We start from the raw sequence: 20,500 nt of genomic DNA, 5'->3' as shown, positions 1-20,500 counted from the left end.
ATGGGTTATTTAATTACTATTTTCTTTTCTACAAATCCTCCATATTTTTAGCTCTCTCCCTCCCTCCTTCCCCCCCCGCCCCTTCTCTCTCTCTCTCTCTCTCTCTCTCTCTCTTCATCATCTCTCCACCCTCTTTTCCAAGTTGCAAATCCAATTAGTCTTCTTTTTTGGTATTTTAGATTTTCCAAGTTGGAAAAATCCAGTTAGTCTTCTTTTTTGGTATTTTAGATTTTGGGCAGGCCTTTTATTATCATTCACCTTGTTTTTGACCCAAGCAGCCACGCACCCACCCACCCATTCGGCGCTATCGAGGGGCCCAGCTGTGCTGCGCCTACGCACCAAGCTGCTAGGGATCGAACGAGGGCGGCCGCTAGGCTACCACTGGGCTACCGAGGAGTTGTGGGGCGATCTTGTGTCTGGTTCACTTTTCCATTTCCACAAGCAAAAGCCCTTCTTCCTTTCACTTCATCTTCTTCTTCTTCATCTTCTTCAAGAGAACTTGAGACCTCGGTGTTTTTCTGCTCTCCATGGTTGCCTGCCTCTCGCAGGACTAACACCTCCACAAGCTGTCGCTTTCCCACCTCCATCACCCCTAATCATGGCTACCGCCCTCGTCTCCACCGCTAGTGGCTTGCTTGCCATGCTCCAGGAGCCCCACCCCGCTCTCAAGATTCACGCCCTCACCAACATCAACACCTTCGTCGATTACTTCTGGCCCGAAATCTCCACCGACATATCCAGCTTGTATGGTTTTTCGGAACCCCTTTTCCTTTTTTCGCTTGCTTATGATGTGCAGTTTGGAGGGTGTTTAGGGTTCTACTTTTGTCTGTTTTTCTTATCCTGCTGCAGCCTTGTTTCACGATTTGTTACTGCTTTTTCCAACGCTTCACTACGTCGACTTAGCTTCACGTGATCGTTAACACCAAATGCAATCCGAATTGATGCTTCACCATCCACGCGTACATCGATCTCTTTACGTGCTCGTTAACATGATACGTTCTCAAGTGGACAGCATTGTTTTCAAGATGAGGAGTTCAATTTTTTTGCGGGCAGGAGATGAAGATCTCATCTTTTACTCGCTCGCTAGTTGGGCCCGGAGAGTTGCTAAGTACTAGGTAGGTCAGGTCACATCATAGGACTATCTAAAAATATCGTTTAGTGAAAGGACGTTCGAATTGAAAGTCAACGTCTGAACAGGTCGGTTAAAATATAAGGATCTAGAAAAGAAAAGCCAAGGACAATGAATGGGCTATTGTGAAGTATGGGAAAGAGCTTAAGAGGAGGAAACATGAAGGGCCCTTGATTGACGGAAGGAGCTCTAGGGCAGAAGGATGCAATTGGAAGGGAGAAGAATCATCTTAGGAACTACTGGCGTAGGTGCAAAGAGGAGAGAAGCAAATAAGGGGAAGAAAGAGAGAGAGACGTTTGCAACGTTTCTAAAAGATATCTTCTTCGAAGTAAAAGCTAGCAGATAACCATGGAAAAGAGTGTCCTTGCTAATGGTCTAGCTTGCCTAGTGAGAGCGGTAACATGTTGAAGTTTGGGAAGCATACAGTTATGAGTGCTTGCCGACAAGTTTTGCAGATAAGAATGTTGCAAGTCCGGTGAAAGATCATCCAAAGCTAGATTTCTTGAGTTGAGGGTTGTTATGAAAGATACGAAAGACACAAGCCACGAGGACAACTTCTCACAAAATTAGTGATGGGTTAGGGGTTAGTAGATCGGGGTAGAGATTAGTCTTACCTGGAACTGTGGGGCCGGCTGGTAGAGCATCAGAAACAGTGTGAATGTTAACGTCTGTCTGGAAGAGTAGCTGCAGCAGATGCGTGGCAGCATGGCAGCGAGCAATGCCAGGGCCTCTTTTAATTTATAGGCCTCGCAGTACAGCTGGTTGGGTGTGGGCCTGGCCTGAGTCGGCCTGTTTTTTTTTTGGAGGGGGGGGGTTTCTAGGTCTCCACTCCTATAAATAGGGTGTTTGGGGACACACTCCATCAGTCCCACTGAAGCATATTCAAGGCAGCACAGGTTGAGGAGTGTACGAGCATACTTGCTCCCTACAGATCTCAGCATTATAATCATCTCTGACTGTTGTTTTAGTCAGCACCTTGCTGGATGTTTCTAGCGTTATCCCATGCTTTGTGGATGATAAGAGTCCGAGTTCTTCTTTTCATTCCTGCTTAACTTTTATGAGTGAGGATTCAGCGTGTGTATGCACGTACATTGTGAGAGAGATCAGTGGGAGTTTGCATTCATTCTGCTGTGTAGGGTTACTTGTTTAGTAGGCCCTCAACTCCAACATCAATAAAGCAATCTGACCTTAAGCAAACCATGCAAAAATTTGCTGACTGTTGCAATGATAGTTGTTGAAGAAAGCTGAGAACCCATTTTGAGTCACCCAAGACAAGTGTCGAACTATTTAGTGGTACAAGCCAATTAAAAAAGCTACATGTTCAAAAGATGCTCGTCTACATATAGGGGTTGCCATGTCTATGAGGTCTTGCAAGAGATGCACAGGCACTCTCATAACCCACATGCAGCTCGCAAATGCGGCGGGGTAGGCTTGGAAGATGTTAAAATATCTTTATGAAACAACCAACATACACACATCCATTCCCTCAAGAGAGTGAAGATTCAGAGTTAGAGCTAGAGGACCAAGATGGTACTTGAAGTCTGAAAGAGTTAGGAGTCACAGATGCTCTAGAAAGCAGTTACGAGGTAAGGAGATCTCAAAGGAAAGGTCCATCTGTGAACTGTGCTTGAATGGGAACCAAGTATCTTTGAGGAAGCAAAGGGAATCCAGAGTGGCAGGCTGCCATGGCAGCAGAAATGTAGGCCATTTTGAAGAACCATACAAGGGACCTCATTGAGAGACCTTGAAAGAGGAAGATCATAGGAACCAAGGGGGTTACTACGCCAAGTATGAATCCGATGGGACTGTGGATACGTACAAGGCCAGACTTGTTGTCAAGGCTTTGCACAGTAGCTTGCTCTAGGGTGAGCTCTGCTTGCACAGAAGAAAGTTGAGGAAGATGCAACCATCTGACAGGCCAAGGGAGTTGACTATGGAACATTTGCTCCTACAGTTAGGACGATTGCCATTATGGTTATGCGATTGAATCCGATGACATAATTTGGAAGAAAAAAACAAACTGGCAACTGTGGCCCCTAGAGTGTGGTACCAGAGGATAAATGACTACTTCATTGAGATAGGCTTCTCTCTTAGTCCTACTAATCCAAACCTTTACCTCTTCACCAGAGGTAAGACCAAGGTTGGCAGCAAATGACAGCATCTTCATCTGTCAAGGGAAGCATTGTTAGGAGGTGTTGAACTTTGAAGAGATTCTAGATGGAAGAATGTAAGGAAGTACGAACCCTCTGGAGGTCGGGACAAAGCTAAGCAATGAGGACATGCCAAAGTTGATTGATGCAGCATTGTATCAAAGGTTGGTTGGAAGCCTGTTGTATTTGACCAATATATGACCAGAATGGCCTCTTTTTACATAGAGAGTGAAAGGTACAATTGAAGAGGCACATATTCCAAGGGTGTGTGTATTTCTTGTGAAGGTGTGTGACCCTTGGGAAAGGGCATTCATGGATCTGTCTATGGATAGAAAGTCTCTCTTATGAAAGAGGGTGTTCTTATGAAAGAGGGTGTATGCCTCTTGTGAAGGATTATCCCTCATGGATGCATCCCTTTGAAAAGCATACCCTTTCACAAGTGTCTATTCACAAATCCATCCAAAATCTAAGGTCACCTTCTTTTGGCATTTCTCTCTGCTATAGTAATTCCAGATTTGTGGGTTCATCTATTGGAAACATATCTACGCTTATCTGGTACATAAAACCTAAACACAACGTGTAGATATAACAATGTCCTTGCAACCACCCGGAGAGCAAGACATCTAATGCTGAAGATTTTGCAGAGTACAATACTTGTTAGATAGAAGAAGAGAGAGAGAATACTTTCAGATCTCATCTAGAGAATAGACGATCATACACAAGAAGCTCCAAAAAATGTACTACCACCTGCAGCAAACATATGCTGAGGTCTGGCTACACCACGAGCTCTGTTTGCTGACCCTCGGCAGTATAACCCCCCTGGATCGCCATGCTCCTGTCCGTAGGCTTCACTAGCTTGTTCTGCTTGCTGCTCCATCGTGCAGTCTTTTGCTCTCCTTACTCAAGGCGTGCACCAAGTTCTACGTCAATACAGGCTGAGGACTACTGCATGAACTAACAGTAGCCTCCCCACAATGGGGCCTTTTATAGGGTTAGGTGACCCTCTTGACTGGCCAACCCAGTCAGCCAACCAACCGACCTGCATCAGCTAGGCTGACTCAGTCTGTTGAACCGACCAACAGGATGAAGGTGAAGTCACCTTCCATCTTTCAGTTTGACCTGTTGAGCACAGAACCTTTGGCCTGTTGGAAAGGTCACCTCCCCATCTGTAAGCCCCCAAATGAGGAGAGCGTGGGGGAGGGAGACCTAGGGCAGGATGTGCTGAAAGAGAGATTACCTGGATGTGTGGATCTGGGACAGATCTGGAGCATTCATGGTTGGCGAGGTGTCCTAGTTAAAAGGCGTGATGACATCAGCAATGTATGAACAGTACGGCGCTGCATACGTGGCTGGAGAGAGCCTGGCAGAGGGCAGAACCAGCAGGGAGAACAGGCGCTGACATGGCGGGGGATGGGGCAGCACATGGCAGCCCATACGGAGGGCTGGTTGGGCTGGGAAAAGCCAGCCAACCAGGCCCTATCTAGGGCTGGCCAAGGGCTCAGCCCCTGCATAGAATCGTGGGCCAGCAAGCCCTGGAAAAGAGAGCCCAGGAGGGCGATTTTGTGGGGCCAGTAAAGGGCCCTATTGGGGCTGGTTGGGCTGAGCCAACCAGGTCGGTTGGGCCAGCCAACCTGGTCTGTCCAGTCGGCCCAGATTGGGACATTCCGGTCGGTTTTTTGGGGCAGGTCTTGTGCCCTGTAAAAGGAGGGCCTCCAGCCCTCATTCATTATCCAACATCCAGCAGAAAGTGGAGCAGCCTGAAGGCATTCCCTTTGGCCTCATCTTGGAGGTAAAGGAGAGTTGAAGGAGTGCTGCAGACTGAGTTCCCTAAGGGCTGGGACCTTGGCTGTCTTCTAGGGCAGCAAGGTGTTGTGATCATCATATCTTCTGGAGCAGCCATTCACAAGCAGGTTGGAGCAGTGGAACAGGGACCTGTGTGCTGTAGACAAAGCTTGGCAGGGGTTGCCCACTTAGGCAGATTCTCAGGCAGTAAGGTGGAGAAGAACACACTGGATGGAAAGTCTATAGACGCTCTAGGTGGAGCACGCGGACTCGAGTCTAGAGATAACTGGCTGATAGGAGAAGGACCTTGTGGTAAGATTAGAGGACCACACCATTGGTGGGACTCTGGATCTATATCTTTGGTATTGTGTCTATAGTTTTGGACGGAAATATATTTTGGTGGTTTCTCTATCTGGCCGGTTCATTGTCTATTGATGAGTCTGCACATCTATTGAATGCACATAAGTAAAGAAGTTTGTGGTTCCACACCCCACATGCACACTGTGTGAGCTCCTGGGCCTGGAAGACTCCAGGTTGTTCACTCATTATGAGGGGGACAACTGGAAGATTGTGACCGTTGGATTGCTCGAGTTCGAAGGCAGGAATGTGACGGAAGAAGGTGGTGCCAGGAGGTGCTACCAAAGATGGACCTGTGTACCAGGATGGTGTGCGGAAGCGGAACCAGACCTGGTGGAGCAAGAGCCACTGGATGAAAAGCCAGGAGAAGATTTCGATATCGAAGAGTTCCAGAGGACTACGACTAGGGAGTTACTGGAGCATCGTCATCGACGTGTTGGCATTGGGCCGAGATGTGTCGGCGAGAGGGGGTGTTGGAAAGGTCACCTCCCCATCTGTAAGCCCCCAAATGAGGAGAGCGTGGGGGAGGGAGACCTAGGGCAGGATGTGCCCAAAGAGAGATTACCTGGATGTGTGGATCTGGGACAGTTGGAGCATTCATGGTTGGCGAGGTGTCCCAGGTAAAAGGCGTGATGACATCAGCAATGTACGGAACAGTACGGCGCTGCATACGTGGCTGGAGAGAGCCTGGCAGAGGGCAGAACCAGCAGGGAGAACAGACGCTGACATGGCGGGGGATGGGGCAGCACATGGCAGCCCATATGGAGGGCTGGTTGGGCTGGGCAAAGCCAGCCAACCAGGCCCTATCTAGGGCTGGCCAAGGGCTCAGCCCCTGCATAGAATTGTGGGCCAGCAAGCCCTGGAAGAGAGCCCAGGAGGGCGATTTTGTGGGGCCAGTAAAGGGCCCTATTGGGGCTGGTTGGGCTGAGCCAACCTGGTCTGTCCAGTCGGCCCAGATTGGGACAGACTGGTCGGTTTTTTGGGGCAGGCCTTGTGCCCTATAAAAGGAGGGCCTCCAGCCCTCATTCATTATCCAACATCCAGCAGAAAGTGGAGCAGACAGGAGCAGCCTGAAGGCATTCCCTTTGGCCTCATCTTGGAGGTAAAGGAGAGTTGAAGGAGTGCTGCAGACTGAGTTCCCTAAGGGCTGGGACTTTGGCTGTCTTCTAGGGCAGCAAGGTGTTGTGATCATCATATCTTCTGGAGCAGCCATTCACAAGCAGGTTGGAGCAGTGGAACAGGGACCTGTGTGCTGCAGACAAAGCTTGGCAGGGGCTGCCCACCTAGGCAGATTCTGAGGCAGTAAGGTGGAGAAGAACACACTGGACGGAAAGTCTACAGACGCTCTAGGTGGAGCACGCGGACTCGAGTCTAGAGATAACTGGCTGATAAGAGAAGGACCTTGTGGTAAGATCAGAGGACCACACCATTGGTGGGACTGTGGATCTATATCTTTGGTATTGTGTCTATAGTTTTGGACGGAAATATATTTTGGTGGTTTCTCTATCTGGCCAGTTCATTGTCTATTGATGAGTCTACACATCTATTGAATGCACATAAGTAACGAAGTTTGTGATTCCACACCCCACATGCACATTGTGTGAGCTCCAGGGCATTGCTGTGTGTACCCTTTGTTGGGTTAATTTCTAACACTCTGATACTGTCGGCTCCACTTATGTCCACTAGGAGTGAACCCTATGATGAAAGCTTTCCATAACGCCTTCCAATTGACTTTCTCTTCCGGGCTGAGGGCTCTGTACCATTGGCCTGCCTTGCCATCCAGGCTGAGGCCAAATGCATTAACCATTTCCAGATCTCCAGAGGAGGACCCTATATATAGGGCAGCAAAGCAACTGACCTAGGGAGCTGTACTAGCCGACCCAGGTCTAGTCAACCGACCCAGGGAAGGTCAGTTGACCCGACCCAGGTAAGGTCAGTTGACCCGACCTAGGTAAGGTCAGTTGACCGGGGTGACCCGACCAGGGTCGTGACCAGATTTGGGTTAACCAAACCTGGCAGCCTGATACATCATACACCACTGATCCCTATCCTCAGGAGTTGGAAAAACAGCCATATATCTGGTCGCATGCCTTAGGAAACCCACCCAGATCTAGTCAGAATCAGACCCCAAACAAATTGGAAATCCATCAACCACTCTCTGCAGCTCATATTGAGCACAGAAGAAAGCTGATGAAGATGCCACCATGGACCCTCCAGGACCATGAATACTGGAATCACCTCGGTGATAGCACCTGATAACTTGGATTCTCGAAGAAGAATGCCACCATGAGCAGTAAAGAGATCTGCATGTATTTGACTTCCCATGGCGATTGATGAATGCGGAACACACCGTTTCCATAGTCTGAACTGGTGAACAGATCTCATTTAGATACTTGTCTTTTTGGAGCTGTAGACAGCACGCTCTCCCGCCCACAAGCCCTCTCTCACATGAGGGGACCCATACCTCAGTGCTTGAAAGCAGGAACAATCCCAGTATTATAAGCAAGATTTTTTTTTCTAAATTTGTACGATTGGATATATTCTAGTCGTAAAGAGGTATATGTATATATTATGAGCAAGAGCTGCCCTAGGATCATCAGACTGGTCATCAGTCTTGCCCTTGTCTTTTGATTTGCCCCAGCAATCCTTGGCCAGGTGTCCTCTCTTTCCACATGAATAGCATGGGCTCCAGCCTTTCTTCTGCACTATTGAAGCACCTGATCATCACTTGGAGCTACCTGAGTCTTGGAGACTGATTTTTCTCTATGAGCAGTGAGTGGAGGTCATCCAAATCTAGTTGATTTGTAGTGACCTGGCACCGCATTGCTCAGGAAGCCATGTTGTGCTCAGGGGGAAGCTTCGTGAGAATAAGGGCAGCTAACTGAAGAGAGAATAAGGCAGCACCCATTGCCAGAAGCTGGTCATGGATGACCTTGGCCAGAACAGCTGCATGAGACTCTGTCTGGGGAACTCGAGGCTGTATAGTTGACCTCGCAAAGTGACAGCTCACATAGCAGAATCCCTGACATAAAGATCCTCTAGTTCAGACCATACCTTGGAAGCACTAGTCAACGTTTATATTGTTGGCAAGACCTCCTTTGTAATGGTGCGTATCAATGCCGGATGTGCCTTGGAGTCACGATCCTCCCAATCCCAGGCAGCATCCCAACAGATCAAGTTCTTCGGAGGTTCGGTCTTTCGCTCGTATCCCTGAACGATCTCCCATAGGCCTTTGTGAATAAACCAGACTTTGAGATTCAGCTTCCAATGGCATTATTGGTGCCCGTCGAGTTTTCCCTCCTTGTTCATGCATGGGGGTGCCATGGAACTAGTCCAAGCTCTTACGCACAAAATTTGGAGTGTCAGATGGACAGCCCATCCGATAGTGAAGAAGAAGAAGTGGAAGCGGCAGAGGCAGGGAAAGGACCTCTTGCAGTCCATGTGTTGCTTCAGCATGCCTTGAGCTCCACGAATGGCTATCAATGCCGGATGTGCCTTGGAGTCACGATCCTCCCAATCCCAGGCAGCATCCCAACAGATCAAGTTCTTCGGAGGTTTGGTCTTTCGTTCGTATCCCTGAACGATCTCCCATAGGCCTTTGTGAATAAACCAGACTTTGAGATTCAGATTCGAATGGCATTATTGGTGCCCGTCGAGTTTTCCCTCCTTGTTCATGCATGGGGGTGCCATGGAACTAGTCCAAGCTCTTACGCACAAAATTTGGAGTGTCAGATGGACAGCCCTTCCGATAGTGAAGAAGAAGAAGTGGAAGTGGCAGAGGCAGGGAAAGGAGGAATGGTTTCTCCTCTTGCAGTCCGTGTGTTGCTTCAGCATGCCTTGAGCTCCACGAATGGCTATCAATGCTGGATGTGCCTTGGAGTCACGATCCTCCCAATCCCAGGCAGCATCCCAACAGATCAAGTTCTTCGGAGGTTCGGTCTTTCGCTCGTATCCCTGAACGATCTCCCATAGGCCTTTGTGAATAAACCAGGCTTTGAGATTCAGCTTCCAATGGTATTATTGGTGCCCGTCAAGTTTTCCCTCCTTGTTCATGCATGGGGGTGCCATGGAACTAGTCCAAGCTCTTACGCACAAAATTTGGAGTGTCAGATGGACAGCCCTTCCGATAGTGAAGAAGAAGAAGTGGAAGTGGCAGAGGCAGGGAAAGGAGGAATGGTTTCTCCTCTTGCAGTCCATGCGTTGCTTCAGCATGCCTTGAGCTCCACGAATGGCTGGCCTTCCTTCTGTGCACCTGATCTGCCCACCACTCAATGCACCACGCTCGAGCACTCCCTCTCTGGCCTCTGTACAGCAGCACACCTACCTGCACTGATGTTTGCTGGTTTGTTGCTTTGTATCAGTAGCAATCAGCCTCGATCTAGACGCCTCCAATCGTCTCTTCTTTAGGTCCCAGCTCCGAACAAACAGCTCGCTTTGATAACATACATGCGGAAGCGTGAAACAGAACGAGAGAGAGAGAATCCGAATCAGAGATGAGGCAAGGTGCACTGGTATTTAGCATAGGAACTGTGCACAAGCAGAGTGCGTGAGTGTGAGTGAGTGTGTGTGTGTGTGTGTGTGTGGAAATGGATACCAACAATGTGGGAGGAGGAGCCCATATATAGGGCAGCAAAGCAGCCGACCAGGGAGCTGTACTCAAGAGATGCCCTAACATGTGTCCCAAGGATCTCGATGACCTCTACCATCTGCTGGAACACGAGTCCCAAGGATCCCACTGACCCTCTAGATCAACAAGTATAAATAGGCAAACTGAAATCTTACATTCATCCTCCACAATGTGTGGACCAAACTGGTATGGAAGTGCTCTACATGTAGGTAGCCAGTTGCTGGGCTACCTACAGTGGGAATGGGCCTATACGCCCCTTCTTATAGATGAGGGAGGAGCTGTCTGCATAGTCTGATGTGCCCTATAGGAGGGCCTGCAGTTCTGTGCCAACTGGATGAAGATGCTGACCCTAGCTGTTAGGCGATCTGTCCTGGCCTCTGGGCAGACCTGTTCTGGCAAACCATGGTATGGCTATCCACCACTCTGTAGTTGGCTACCTATCCACTGCCTGCAGGCTTCGAGCCTGCCTGTAAATTCCTCCATTTGCAATGCTTCCAGCCCCCTGGGCCCGATCTCTGCCCATATGGCAGCCTACTGCATCCTCTTGAGGTAGACGTGGCAGCTCCATGTGGATTCCACACTTATCTATGTGGGATGCAAGCATTGCCCATGTGGAATGTGCTTCAGTCCCAATGCAAACCCTAACAGGGATTCCAGGTCAAGCCCTGCGCAACATCTCATATATAGCTGAGAACATGTGGTTAAACTTCGAGCGATCGGGGCTGTCACAATGTATAGGGATTTAAGAAAGAACTTTGCATTTTTTGTGCGTTCCAATGCTGGAGCGCTTGTTTTCCCCCAACAGATGTATGAGATGATTACATAGCATGTTTTGTTCAGTTAGATAAGCCATTTTAGAACACATCTATTTAAATTTAGGTTAACTTTAGCTCAACCAGTTATTTTGTTAAAATTTTAGTTTGAGCACATTGTGACTTGGAAACTTGCTGAACTCCAAGCCAATGGTCAAAGGCAAAGTTCATGTTGATGCTTAAGAGAGGAATTATGGTCTGTTGAAACATTGCTGATCGTAAATTGTCTGCAGAGAGAGCTTGTATGAAGATGACTCTTTTGTCCAAAGGCAGCTGGCGGCATTGGTTGTTTCAAAGGTGAGATATGATTTCCCCCCTTTTTTTGAGGTGGGTTTTCCAAGTCATTGTTTTTTATTGCTTTTTTTCAAGGATATTTACTGGTTATGCATTGCTATTTAGGTTTTTTACTATCTTGGGGAGCCAAACGAGTCATTGTTGTATGCCTTGAGAGCTCAGAACCTCTTTGATGTTTCAGAAGATTCAGATTATGCTCACACGCTTCTAGGTAAGTGTTTTTTTCCTGCCTTATTATTTTTGTATAACAGAGGAGTTTCTTAAGGACACTATTCACCAAGAGGGGCTAATTGTAGATGGATGTGTATCATGAAAAAGAGTGGCAGTATTGCACATATGAGCCCAATAGGCTAGGTTTTTACATCCTCCACAATGTGTAATATTCTGGCAGATTTGACTTGTTGGCTTTATTTTACTGCTTGTGCCAGCCCCCCTCCCCCCCCCTTTCCCCCCCTCCCGCCTTCTTTTCCTTGTTGGCCCCTCTCCTTGTTAAGAAACCATCCCAACATCATGTGTTGAATATTGTGCATAGCACTAACACATAGAGTTGCTATAAAGGAAAGGGTTAGATGCCCTAACCCTAACCCTAAAAGGGTTTGTATATATTCTACATTTTCAACTAAATCTAGTGTATTGCTTTTTTATTAGCCTTCTCCTTTAGTACTAGCCTTCGTCATGGCTGAGTCTGCCCTTCACCTCCAGAGTGACGACAGAAACTCAGTACAAAGACTTTATAAATGGATGCTCAAGTATGTGTGGGTGTTTGGATTTGTATATGTGAGAGCATATTTTTATACTATGGTCTACTCCCACTGTTGGGCGCTGATGGCGTGAGTGGGGATGTCATAGTAGCTAGTCCTTGCTATGCGTGATAGAGTTTATGGTTTTCAATCTTATGAGTGACTATTGTGAGATTGAAACTATGTTGTGTTTTTCGAGGATGAGTTTGGGAATGTTCCTGGATTCATCTAGGTATATAAATCTAGTGTACAGCTAGTCATTTGTGGTGTGCTCTCCAGCTGTGCCCTCTCTCCTCATCTCCACTCTTCTCCTCTCCCCTCTACATATTTTGTAATGGTATCACAGCTCCCTTGCCTTCCGTTGGGCATTCCGATTTGTATGAGAGTGAGTGAGAGATAGTGATTGAGAGTCTCGAGTGATCTTCTCTTCCGCTGAGAGCAACTAGAGTATTCCGTTCATTGTGAGATTCTTGTGAGAGTTCATTCATGAGAGATTTTTGTTTGTTTGAAAGAATTCCGTCTATTCTTTCCAATTCATTCGTTGAGTGTATTTCTTCAGAGATTTCATTGAAATCCTTTGAGAGATTTTTTCAAGATAGATCTTTTCAAGAAAGAGAGAAATAGGGAGAGTCAAGCTTCACGGTGCTCCCTATAGCAAGGCATCAACATCTTCAACATACTCATGCACCAGCCGCTCCTATCTACGACCCTAGAGGCAACAAGCTCCCAGCCTCTATGGCCTCAACGACTGAGTTTGAGATTTCAGTTTGTGTTCTCCTGTTCCTATTCGAAGTTCTCGTGAAATATTGCAAAAATATTGTGTGGAAGTAGCAATCTTTGTTCTTTCTCTCCCTCTCTTAGTTTGTTTTGATTAATCCGTTGCTGCTCCTCGTCAGATGAAGCTATTAGATGCTGTTTTTCCCTGTTATCTATGAAATTCGAAATCTACCTCGATTATTATCTGCTGTGAATTGAAGATCCAGGCTGTGTTTCTGCCAGCAGTGATTCGTTTTTAGGGTTTCAAAGCGGGATACAGATTCGTTTTAGGGTTTTTGGTCCGGTTTCAGTTACTCACCTCGGGCATGCTATATTCTTGGGCCTTGACAATCTGAAATTAGAGTGTATAGGTTGCGCAGCTGATTGTGCAAATATAATGTCATGTGGAGTGCACCTCTTCCCACAAATCATGTGGAGAGTATGATGACTTGTTGTCTCTCAAACCTGACCCAGCCAGTCATCGTAAATTCCATCCCCTAAAAAAAGCTCTGGAATATAGTGTTGCTGGTCTGACTGGAGAGAAAGAGGAGATACTCATCCAAGCTGATTCAGAGGAGATACTCATGCAAGCTGAATCAGCAAGTGTGCTCCTTTTGAATCTCTTGAAGCACCCTTGTCCTACTGGGGAGAGGAGCTAACAGCTTACTGTGCTGTAACGTTTTTATAGGCTACCGTGAGAGCTTCTATAATGGTACACTGCATAACACACTTTTCCTGCTACTCCCTTGGACAGGCAGTGTTTGCTCTGCTGAACCTTGGCCTCCTTGCTGCTGTGTAGGCAGCCCAATGGTGAGGCACAAGACTCCCCACGATTCCGTCCTTGCTGCTGTGTAGGCAGCCGATGATGAAGGCCTCTTGCTGTAGTTCTGGGCCTCCCTGCTGCGGTGGTGGCAGCCCAAGTTGAGGCACATTGTTTGCTGGCCCATTGTGGGCACCTGATTGCCGCATGGCAGTCCTTGTACTTGCACATCTTTTCTGCACCGCACTAACCTGCAGCTCCAAATATAGCTTCTGTTAACTGCACTACTCCAATCTTTCCCTGGATGCTGCACAGTTTTTTTCTACAGGTTGCAGCCTCCATTGCAGGTCCAAGCAGCCCTTGCTCCTGGTCCTGTCACATGTGTTGTCCCACGGATGTTTCGTTCTTCCCATTGGTCAGAGCTTGTCCAGCCACCAATGACAACCTGGTTATGTTATCTATGCTGCTCACATGGCAGGCTGCATGCTTGGTAGCCCTGCCAATGCACAGATATTTGCCCCTGTGGTCTCTGTTGATGCACCTCCCCATTTGGGGGCTCACAGGTGGCGACGTTCCAAACTCTAACAAATAGTGCAACCAGATGATTACATTATCCTCCCCTGCTTAGCTTGGTGGAGATATTACAGCTATTCCCATGGTCTATTTATTGCATGTCATGAGAATATGGATTCTCATTGTTACTTTTTGCACTATAGGAAAAGCATTTCGGCTCTCACTTGGCTATTTGACTACATTATGTACTTTTTTGTTTCATGGAGTTGTAAACTTCAATGAACCCCCCCCCCCCCCCCCCCCAAAAAAAAAAAAAAGAAAAGGAAAAGGAAAATGTATATTTCCTCTGCTTCATCTCCGACACACACACACTCCTGCCTTTTCCTCTTTCTTTATTTCATTCTGTCCATCCTTGAAGTCTTTCACCCTTCATTCTCACCCTAACTTTGTTTTTTCTTTTCTCTCTCTTCTACACATTTCCACCACACCTAGACTATCAAGCCTGTATTTGGCGTTACGCTTCAATTTTTGTTGTAAGCCTTATGATTAGTGTGCTGTGACCCTTTTTGTGTGAATATGTTGTCCTCCTCTTGAGATCTATAATACTACAAGAGGGAACATACTTGCTTTGCTAACATGAGTTTCATGCCACAAAATTGAACTGTGAGTTTCTCATACTAGATCAAAAGATGAGATCTAGACTGATGGCGTTAGTAAGGATATATTGAATATTTGTATTTCTTATGGGAGATTTATTCCTGATAATGGGGTAAGAAATCACTTCCTTCTTGATTTATTCCTTGTTGGTTCTTGAAAGTCCTCACATACTCATGTGGAAGTGAAGTGGATGTGTTGATCTTATACATCTATACATACTCTTCCCCCACATTCGGTGCTGATGAGGTCTGTAAGAGTCGTTCCTGGTGGAGTTGAAGGTCCTTGTGTGCGAGTAAATGAGGTTCAAAAGTGCACTGTGTGTTTTGCTCTTTACATGATAGGTTTGGGAATGTTTCTTGATTCAGCCGGAGAATGTTATTGTGATTGCTGCAGTCATTAGTAAATTCTACGTTGAGTCATGAACATTTTTGGTCTGCCCTAAGTCTTCTTGTCCTGTATGTTGCAGCCAAAGCCATAGATGAGTATGCCGCTTTGCGAACCAAAGCTGCCGAATCCCATGACTCGTCGATTACTGTTGATCCAAGGCTAGTGACTATAGTAGAAAGGATGCTGGACAAGTATGTGACACATTAATAGAGAGAATTTCTGCAGTACCATTGTGGTCACAGTTTATCTACTGCCTCATATTGGAAGGAAGGATTGTGCTCTGATGTACATCTTTTGGCCTTTTCTCAGATGTATAGCAGATGGAAAATTTCAACAAGCCCTTGGTATTGCACTTGAGTGTCGACGTTTGGATAAATTGGAGGAGTCTATCTTGAAAAGTGAAAATGTCATTGGAATGCTTGCATATTGCATGAACATCTCACAAACGTTTGTGAACAGAAGAGAATATCGACATGAGGTGATGCTTGATTTCTGCACAAATTGCTGTGTCATGTTTGATAGTCAAAGTTGGCTCTGCTCCATTCTAGTACTGTGCTTTAGCTAATTAAAGCTTATAGCTTCAAATTAAAAATAACACATGTGCTAATGGCTCTTGTTGTGCTGGGGGTTAACTTCCTTTGCTATTGAAGCTGGCGAAGATGGATGATCTACTTTTCTCCTGCCCGTGACTAAATATAATTAGATGTATCACCGTGCAGCAATCCTGATTTCCAGTGGCATGTCTACTGTACATGATCCTATGAATCTCGAATCATTGCTTTTCCTCTGTGTGTAGTGAACTGACCTTTTTTTTTTTGGGCGGAGCCGGGGGGTGTTGAAATGAAAGTGGATCATCCTGCTTGATTTTTTTGCTTTCTTAGAAGGCAAATGTATATGCAGGGAACGGTGAAGCTATGAATGCAAATTTACCTGTTTTGTTTTAAGTTGTTCTGCAGGTTTTGATTTTAATCAAAGTGCATGTTTTGTTTGGTGAACTGAACAGGTTCTTAAACTCTTAGTGAAAGTATATCAAAGATTACAGTCACCTGACTATCTAAGCATCAGCCAATGCCTTATGTTCCTTGACAATCCTGGAACTGTGGCTTCCATTCTTGAAATACTTCTGAAGGGAGACAAGGTGGGGGTTTGCTGATTTGCTTTTGAGCATTCCATGCAGTGCCTTGTCATGCTTACTTGCTGCAACTGCTATCCTGACAGGATGCTGCTTTATTGGCTTACCAAGTGGCGTTCGATCTATTCGAGAATGAGAGGCAGCCTTTTCTTTTGAAGGTCAGGGATCTACTTCCTGAACCGAAAGTTGCATCCTCTTCTGAAGTTCCTGAAGAGGGTGCAAGTGCTCCACATGTGGCTGAGAATGGAGGCACTGTCCCCGACCATGCTCCTACTGCAATGGACACAGCACAGGACACTAATGAGACTTCTGGAGAGAGTGCCGCAAGACCTGCCTTGAATCACAGTGGCAATGTTGTTGAGGATGAAGAAAATCTCAAGTATGCCGAGAGACTCGTAAAGCTGAAGAAGATATTAACAGGGGAAACTCCAATACATTTGACCCTGCAGTTTTTATATGGTCACAATAGGTAATTCAAAATAAAAGCATGCAGGTTAGGATCTGCAATTTAATTGTTTGAAATGTCTATGTGACTGGTGCTGGGACTTATAATCTTTTTACTGCAGGCCAAGGACAAGGGACGAGAGATGAGTGGCTACACTGATATTTTACGCTTGATAAACTGTTTTCATTGCTTTTTACAGGTCTGATATTTTAATCTTGAAAACAATAAAGCAGTCAGTAGAATTAAGGAATAGTGTCTGCCACAGTGCCACCATTTATGCCAATGCTCTCATGCATGCGGGAACAACTGTAGACACTTTTTTGCGTGAGAATCTGGTGAGTAATATTAGTGTTTGTGATTTTGATTAAAAATTTCCACTGAAATGGGCCTGTTTGATAATCTAAGGTGTTCTACCATGAACATTTGTGGGATGACTTTCCAAAGTTAATATTGCACCTGTTTACATTTGTGCTTGCAAGTCTGTGATATTTTTTCAGCTATTAGGCAGTTATTGAGTTAGTGGCTAAGGAAGCTGTGTTGAGTTTTCAGGACTGGCTGAGTCGTGCCACCAACTGGGCAAAGTTTAGTGCAACTGCTGGATTAGGTGTAATCCACAGAGGCCATCTTCAACAAGGCCGTTCATTAATGGCTCCATATTTGCCCCAGAACGGAGCAACAAGTGGAGGTAGCCCTTACTCAGAAGGAGGTGCGCTATATGCTCTTGGTTTAATACATGCAAATCATGGAGAGGGCATCAAGCAGTTTTTGATCGACAGTTTGAGAAGTACAAATAATGAAGTAAGTCATAGCTCCTCTGGTGTAAAGGATTGCTTACTAACTTGGTATTGGTAGAGGGTTCTGAGTCAATGGCATACGCTAGTATACTGTGCATGTAATCTTTCTTTTCTTGGGAGTGGGGCCTAGTGTTGACTTCATTGTTGGCAGGTCATACAACACGGTGCTTGCCTGGGTTTGGGTCTTGCCGCCCTTGGGACAGCAGACGAGGATATTTATGATGATGTTAAAAGTGTCTTATACACCGAAAGTGCTGTAGCTGGTGAAGCAGCTGGAATAAGTATGGGTCTATTAATGGTTGGGACAGCTAGTGAGAAGGCTGGAGAGATGCTAGCATACGCTCATGACACGCAACATGAGAAAATCATCAGGTGAATGGAACTCTGGCCAACGGTTGAGAGTGATATTTTGTCTTAAGTATCTACAAAGAATTTTGATTGACATCCAGTAATAGGATTGTGGTTACTTGAGCATGTGCTTGGTTTGGTTTGTTTTCAACCCTAGACCAACATTTGATCCTATTTTTGGTATTCTTGAGGCCATTGAAAGTACAGAAGACTTACAGGAAGCCTAGTAGCCAGTTTATTTTGAAAGAGGGCTGTGATTAGACTGTGAAATTATGAACTTTGAGTGACTGCCAACGGCATATTAGCCTGTTGAATAGCCAACAGGGTTTGACAGGTTATTCATTTGCATGTGTTTGATAATTTGCAGGGGTTTGGCCTTGGGAATAGCTTTAATAGTCTATGGAAGGGAGGAGGAAGCTGATACACTCATTGAGCAAATGACACGAGATCAAGACCCCATAATCCGTTATGGAGGCATGTATGCTCTGGCTTTGGCATATAGAGGCACTGCAAACAATAAAGCTATTAGGCGCCTTCTACATTTTGCCGTTTCAGATGTCAGTGATGATGTTCGAAGGACAGCAGTGTTAGCACTTGGCTTTGTACTGTATTCTGAACCTGAGCAGGTGAAATGTCAAAGATGGTTTTTTTTTTTTGGGAGGGGGGGAGATCTACAATATTCTGATGAAGATTTTGATAACTTTTGAAGGTTAAAACGAAAGTTCTTTTGTTATTAACGTCTTTGGCCAATGTTGTAATGTAACAGACACCACGGATAGTATCTTTGCTCTCTGAATCATACAATGCCCATGTTAGATACGGAGCAGCTCTAGCAGTGGGCATTTCATGCGCTGGCACAGCATCGGCTGAAGCAATTTCTCTTCTTGAGCCTCTCACCTCTGATGTGGTAGATTTTGTACGGCAAGGGGCCCTGATTGCCATGGCAATGGTACTTATTCAAACTACAGAAGCCCGGGAACCTCGTGTAGGCAGCTTTAGGTGAGTGTCTTTTTGTTTGGCGAACCGTAATCCTATGTTGCTTGTGTTTATAGTGCAATCATTTTGGAGTAGATGTGTTGCTTTGTTTGACAAACCTTAAATCAATGTAGACAGTGTGCCGGTTTTTGTTATTGCACTTCGAGTAGGCCCTCAGTATGCCAACTGCAACTTAATGTAGATACGAGGCTTGAGCCAATCAATGTTCGAAATGTTGATCTGTGTTTAAGGATTCTGGCATTACAACTTGTCTTCTATAATTGGCAGGCGCCAATTGGAAAAGATTATTCTGGATAAACACGAAGATACAATGAGTAAAATGGGTGCCATTTTGGCATCTGGAATCCTAGATGCTGGTGGCCGCAATGTGACGATTGCATTACAGTCGAGAACAAAACATGATCGAATAACTGCAGTAGTTGGGATGGCAGTTTTCAGTCAATTCTGGTATTGGTATCCTTTAATATACTTCTTAAGTCTCTCATTTGCCCCCACAGCTTTTATTGGGCTGAATCATGAGATCAATATACCTAAGTTTGAGTTCCTCTCTGAGATTAAGCCTTCCATGTTCGGATATCCTCCCCCAACTGCTGCTCCTGTAGCTACCTCAGCAATAAAGCTACCAACTGCTGTTTTGTCTACGTCGGCTCGTGCCAAGGCCAGAGCCAAGAAAGAAGCTGAAATGAAACATGCGGCAGAAAAAGCTGCTTCCGAGGACTCCTCATCACAGCAGTCACAAACAAATGGTGCGGCGAAAACCCCAAAACCAAATGACAAGGAGGGGAAGGATGTGGAGGCAATGCAGGTGACTTTTCCTGCCTCTTTAAATGGTGTGTAAAGGGTACTTAGATGAAATTATAGATTTTGCCCCCGAAGTTGTCTGACATGCTATGCATGTGTTGTCGGTGCAGGTTGATTCTGTGACAGAGAAAAAGGCCGAAGTGGATCCCTCTTCCGAAATTTTGACCAATCCTGCAAGGGTAGTTCCTGCACAAGAGAAGTACATTAAGTTCCCTGAAGGGTGCAGGTATGTTCCATTGAAGTTGGTACCTTCTGGATTTGTTATGTTGAAGGATATGGATCCTTTGGAGCCAGAGATCTTGGTATCAACAGATGCACCTGCTTCATCAGCTCCAGCCAGTACTTCAAGCGCACAAGCAGGACAGTCAACAATGACAAATGATGATGCAGAGCCTCAACCTCCTCAACCATTTGAGTATGTGTCATAAAGGCATCCTTGGCAATTATTAGAAATGTCATTATTTATGGGGAGCCCAGGGGTACGGCATGTGGTTTTCCAAAACAATGGAAAATTGAGCAATGGAATACTACGGCAAGTATACTGGCCTGATTTTAAATGTAAAAATAGCAGTTTGGAACCTCCCCCTTTCTTTTCAGATTGCTTGATTTAGTTTTAGTTTATTAGTGGGGATAAGGTCCAAAAACATCCACACAAAAAACAGAAGACTAGATATGCACATGCCGACTCTGAATTGTAATTGGTTTTGTATGCACTTCACCTTGTTCTTACATATGTCGACAAAACGTATAATTTGGCATCTTATATCATTAATTTCTTTAGGATTTGAAAGGGGCTTCTTGATGGTAACATACATTCATTTGAAAATTGCCTAACAAAAACAAATATTTAATTGGACAATCATGGACACAACGCACAACATGGGGTTCCTTTAGGACCATATTCCATAAAGTGAAACTTAACTAGGACTTTATCAAGTTTCATGTTGTTCTACTTATGGAAGAGCATGAATGACAATGAATGTTAAAAGTTACTGTTGCACATCTTATTCATTTCTTTAG

General features: G+C 45.6%; 1 protein-coding gene across 1 annotated transcript; it reads left to right on the top strand.

Annotated features, from left to right (window-relative positions):
- Positions 1-427: 427 nt before the first annotated feature.
- Positions 428-20,243, top strand: LOC147902814 (26S proteasome non-ATPase regulatory subunit 1 homolog A-like). The gene is made up of 14 exons (XM_087373826.1): positions 428-744; positions 11,091-11,154; positions 11,257-11,362; positions 15,044-15,155; positions 15,274-15,442; positions 15,968-16,102; positions 16,183-16,565; positions 16,741-16,876; positions 17,091-17,339; positions 17,487-17,707; positions 18,051-18,309; positions 18,450-18,682; positions 18,947-19,484; positions 19,591-20,243. Exons 1-14 carry the CDS (start codon positions 599-601, stop codon positions 19,906-19,908), a joined length of 3,069 nt encoding a protein of 1,022 aa, XP_087229952.1. The 5' UTR covers positions 428-598; the 3' UTR covers positions 19,909-20,243.
- Positions 20,244-20,500: the final 257 nt, after the last annotated feature.

This window comes from Dipteris shenzhenensis, chromosome 4, assembly GCF_047967505.1.
Source record: "Dipteris shenzhenensis isolate YYH24624 ecotype China chromosome 4, Dip_SZ_1.0, whole genome shotgun sequence".
Classification (NCBI taxonomy): Eukaryota; Viridiplantae; Streptophyta; class Polypodiopsida; order Gleicheniales; family Dipteridaceae; genus Dipteris; species Dipteris shenzhenensis.
Note: the sequence above shows the minus strand (reverse complement) of the source record. Positions and strands in the feature narration are given on the sequence as shown.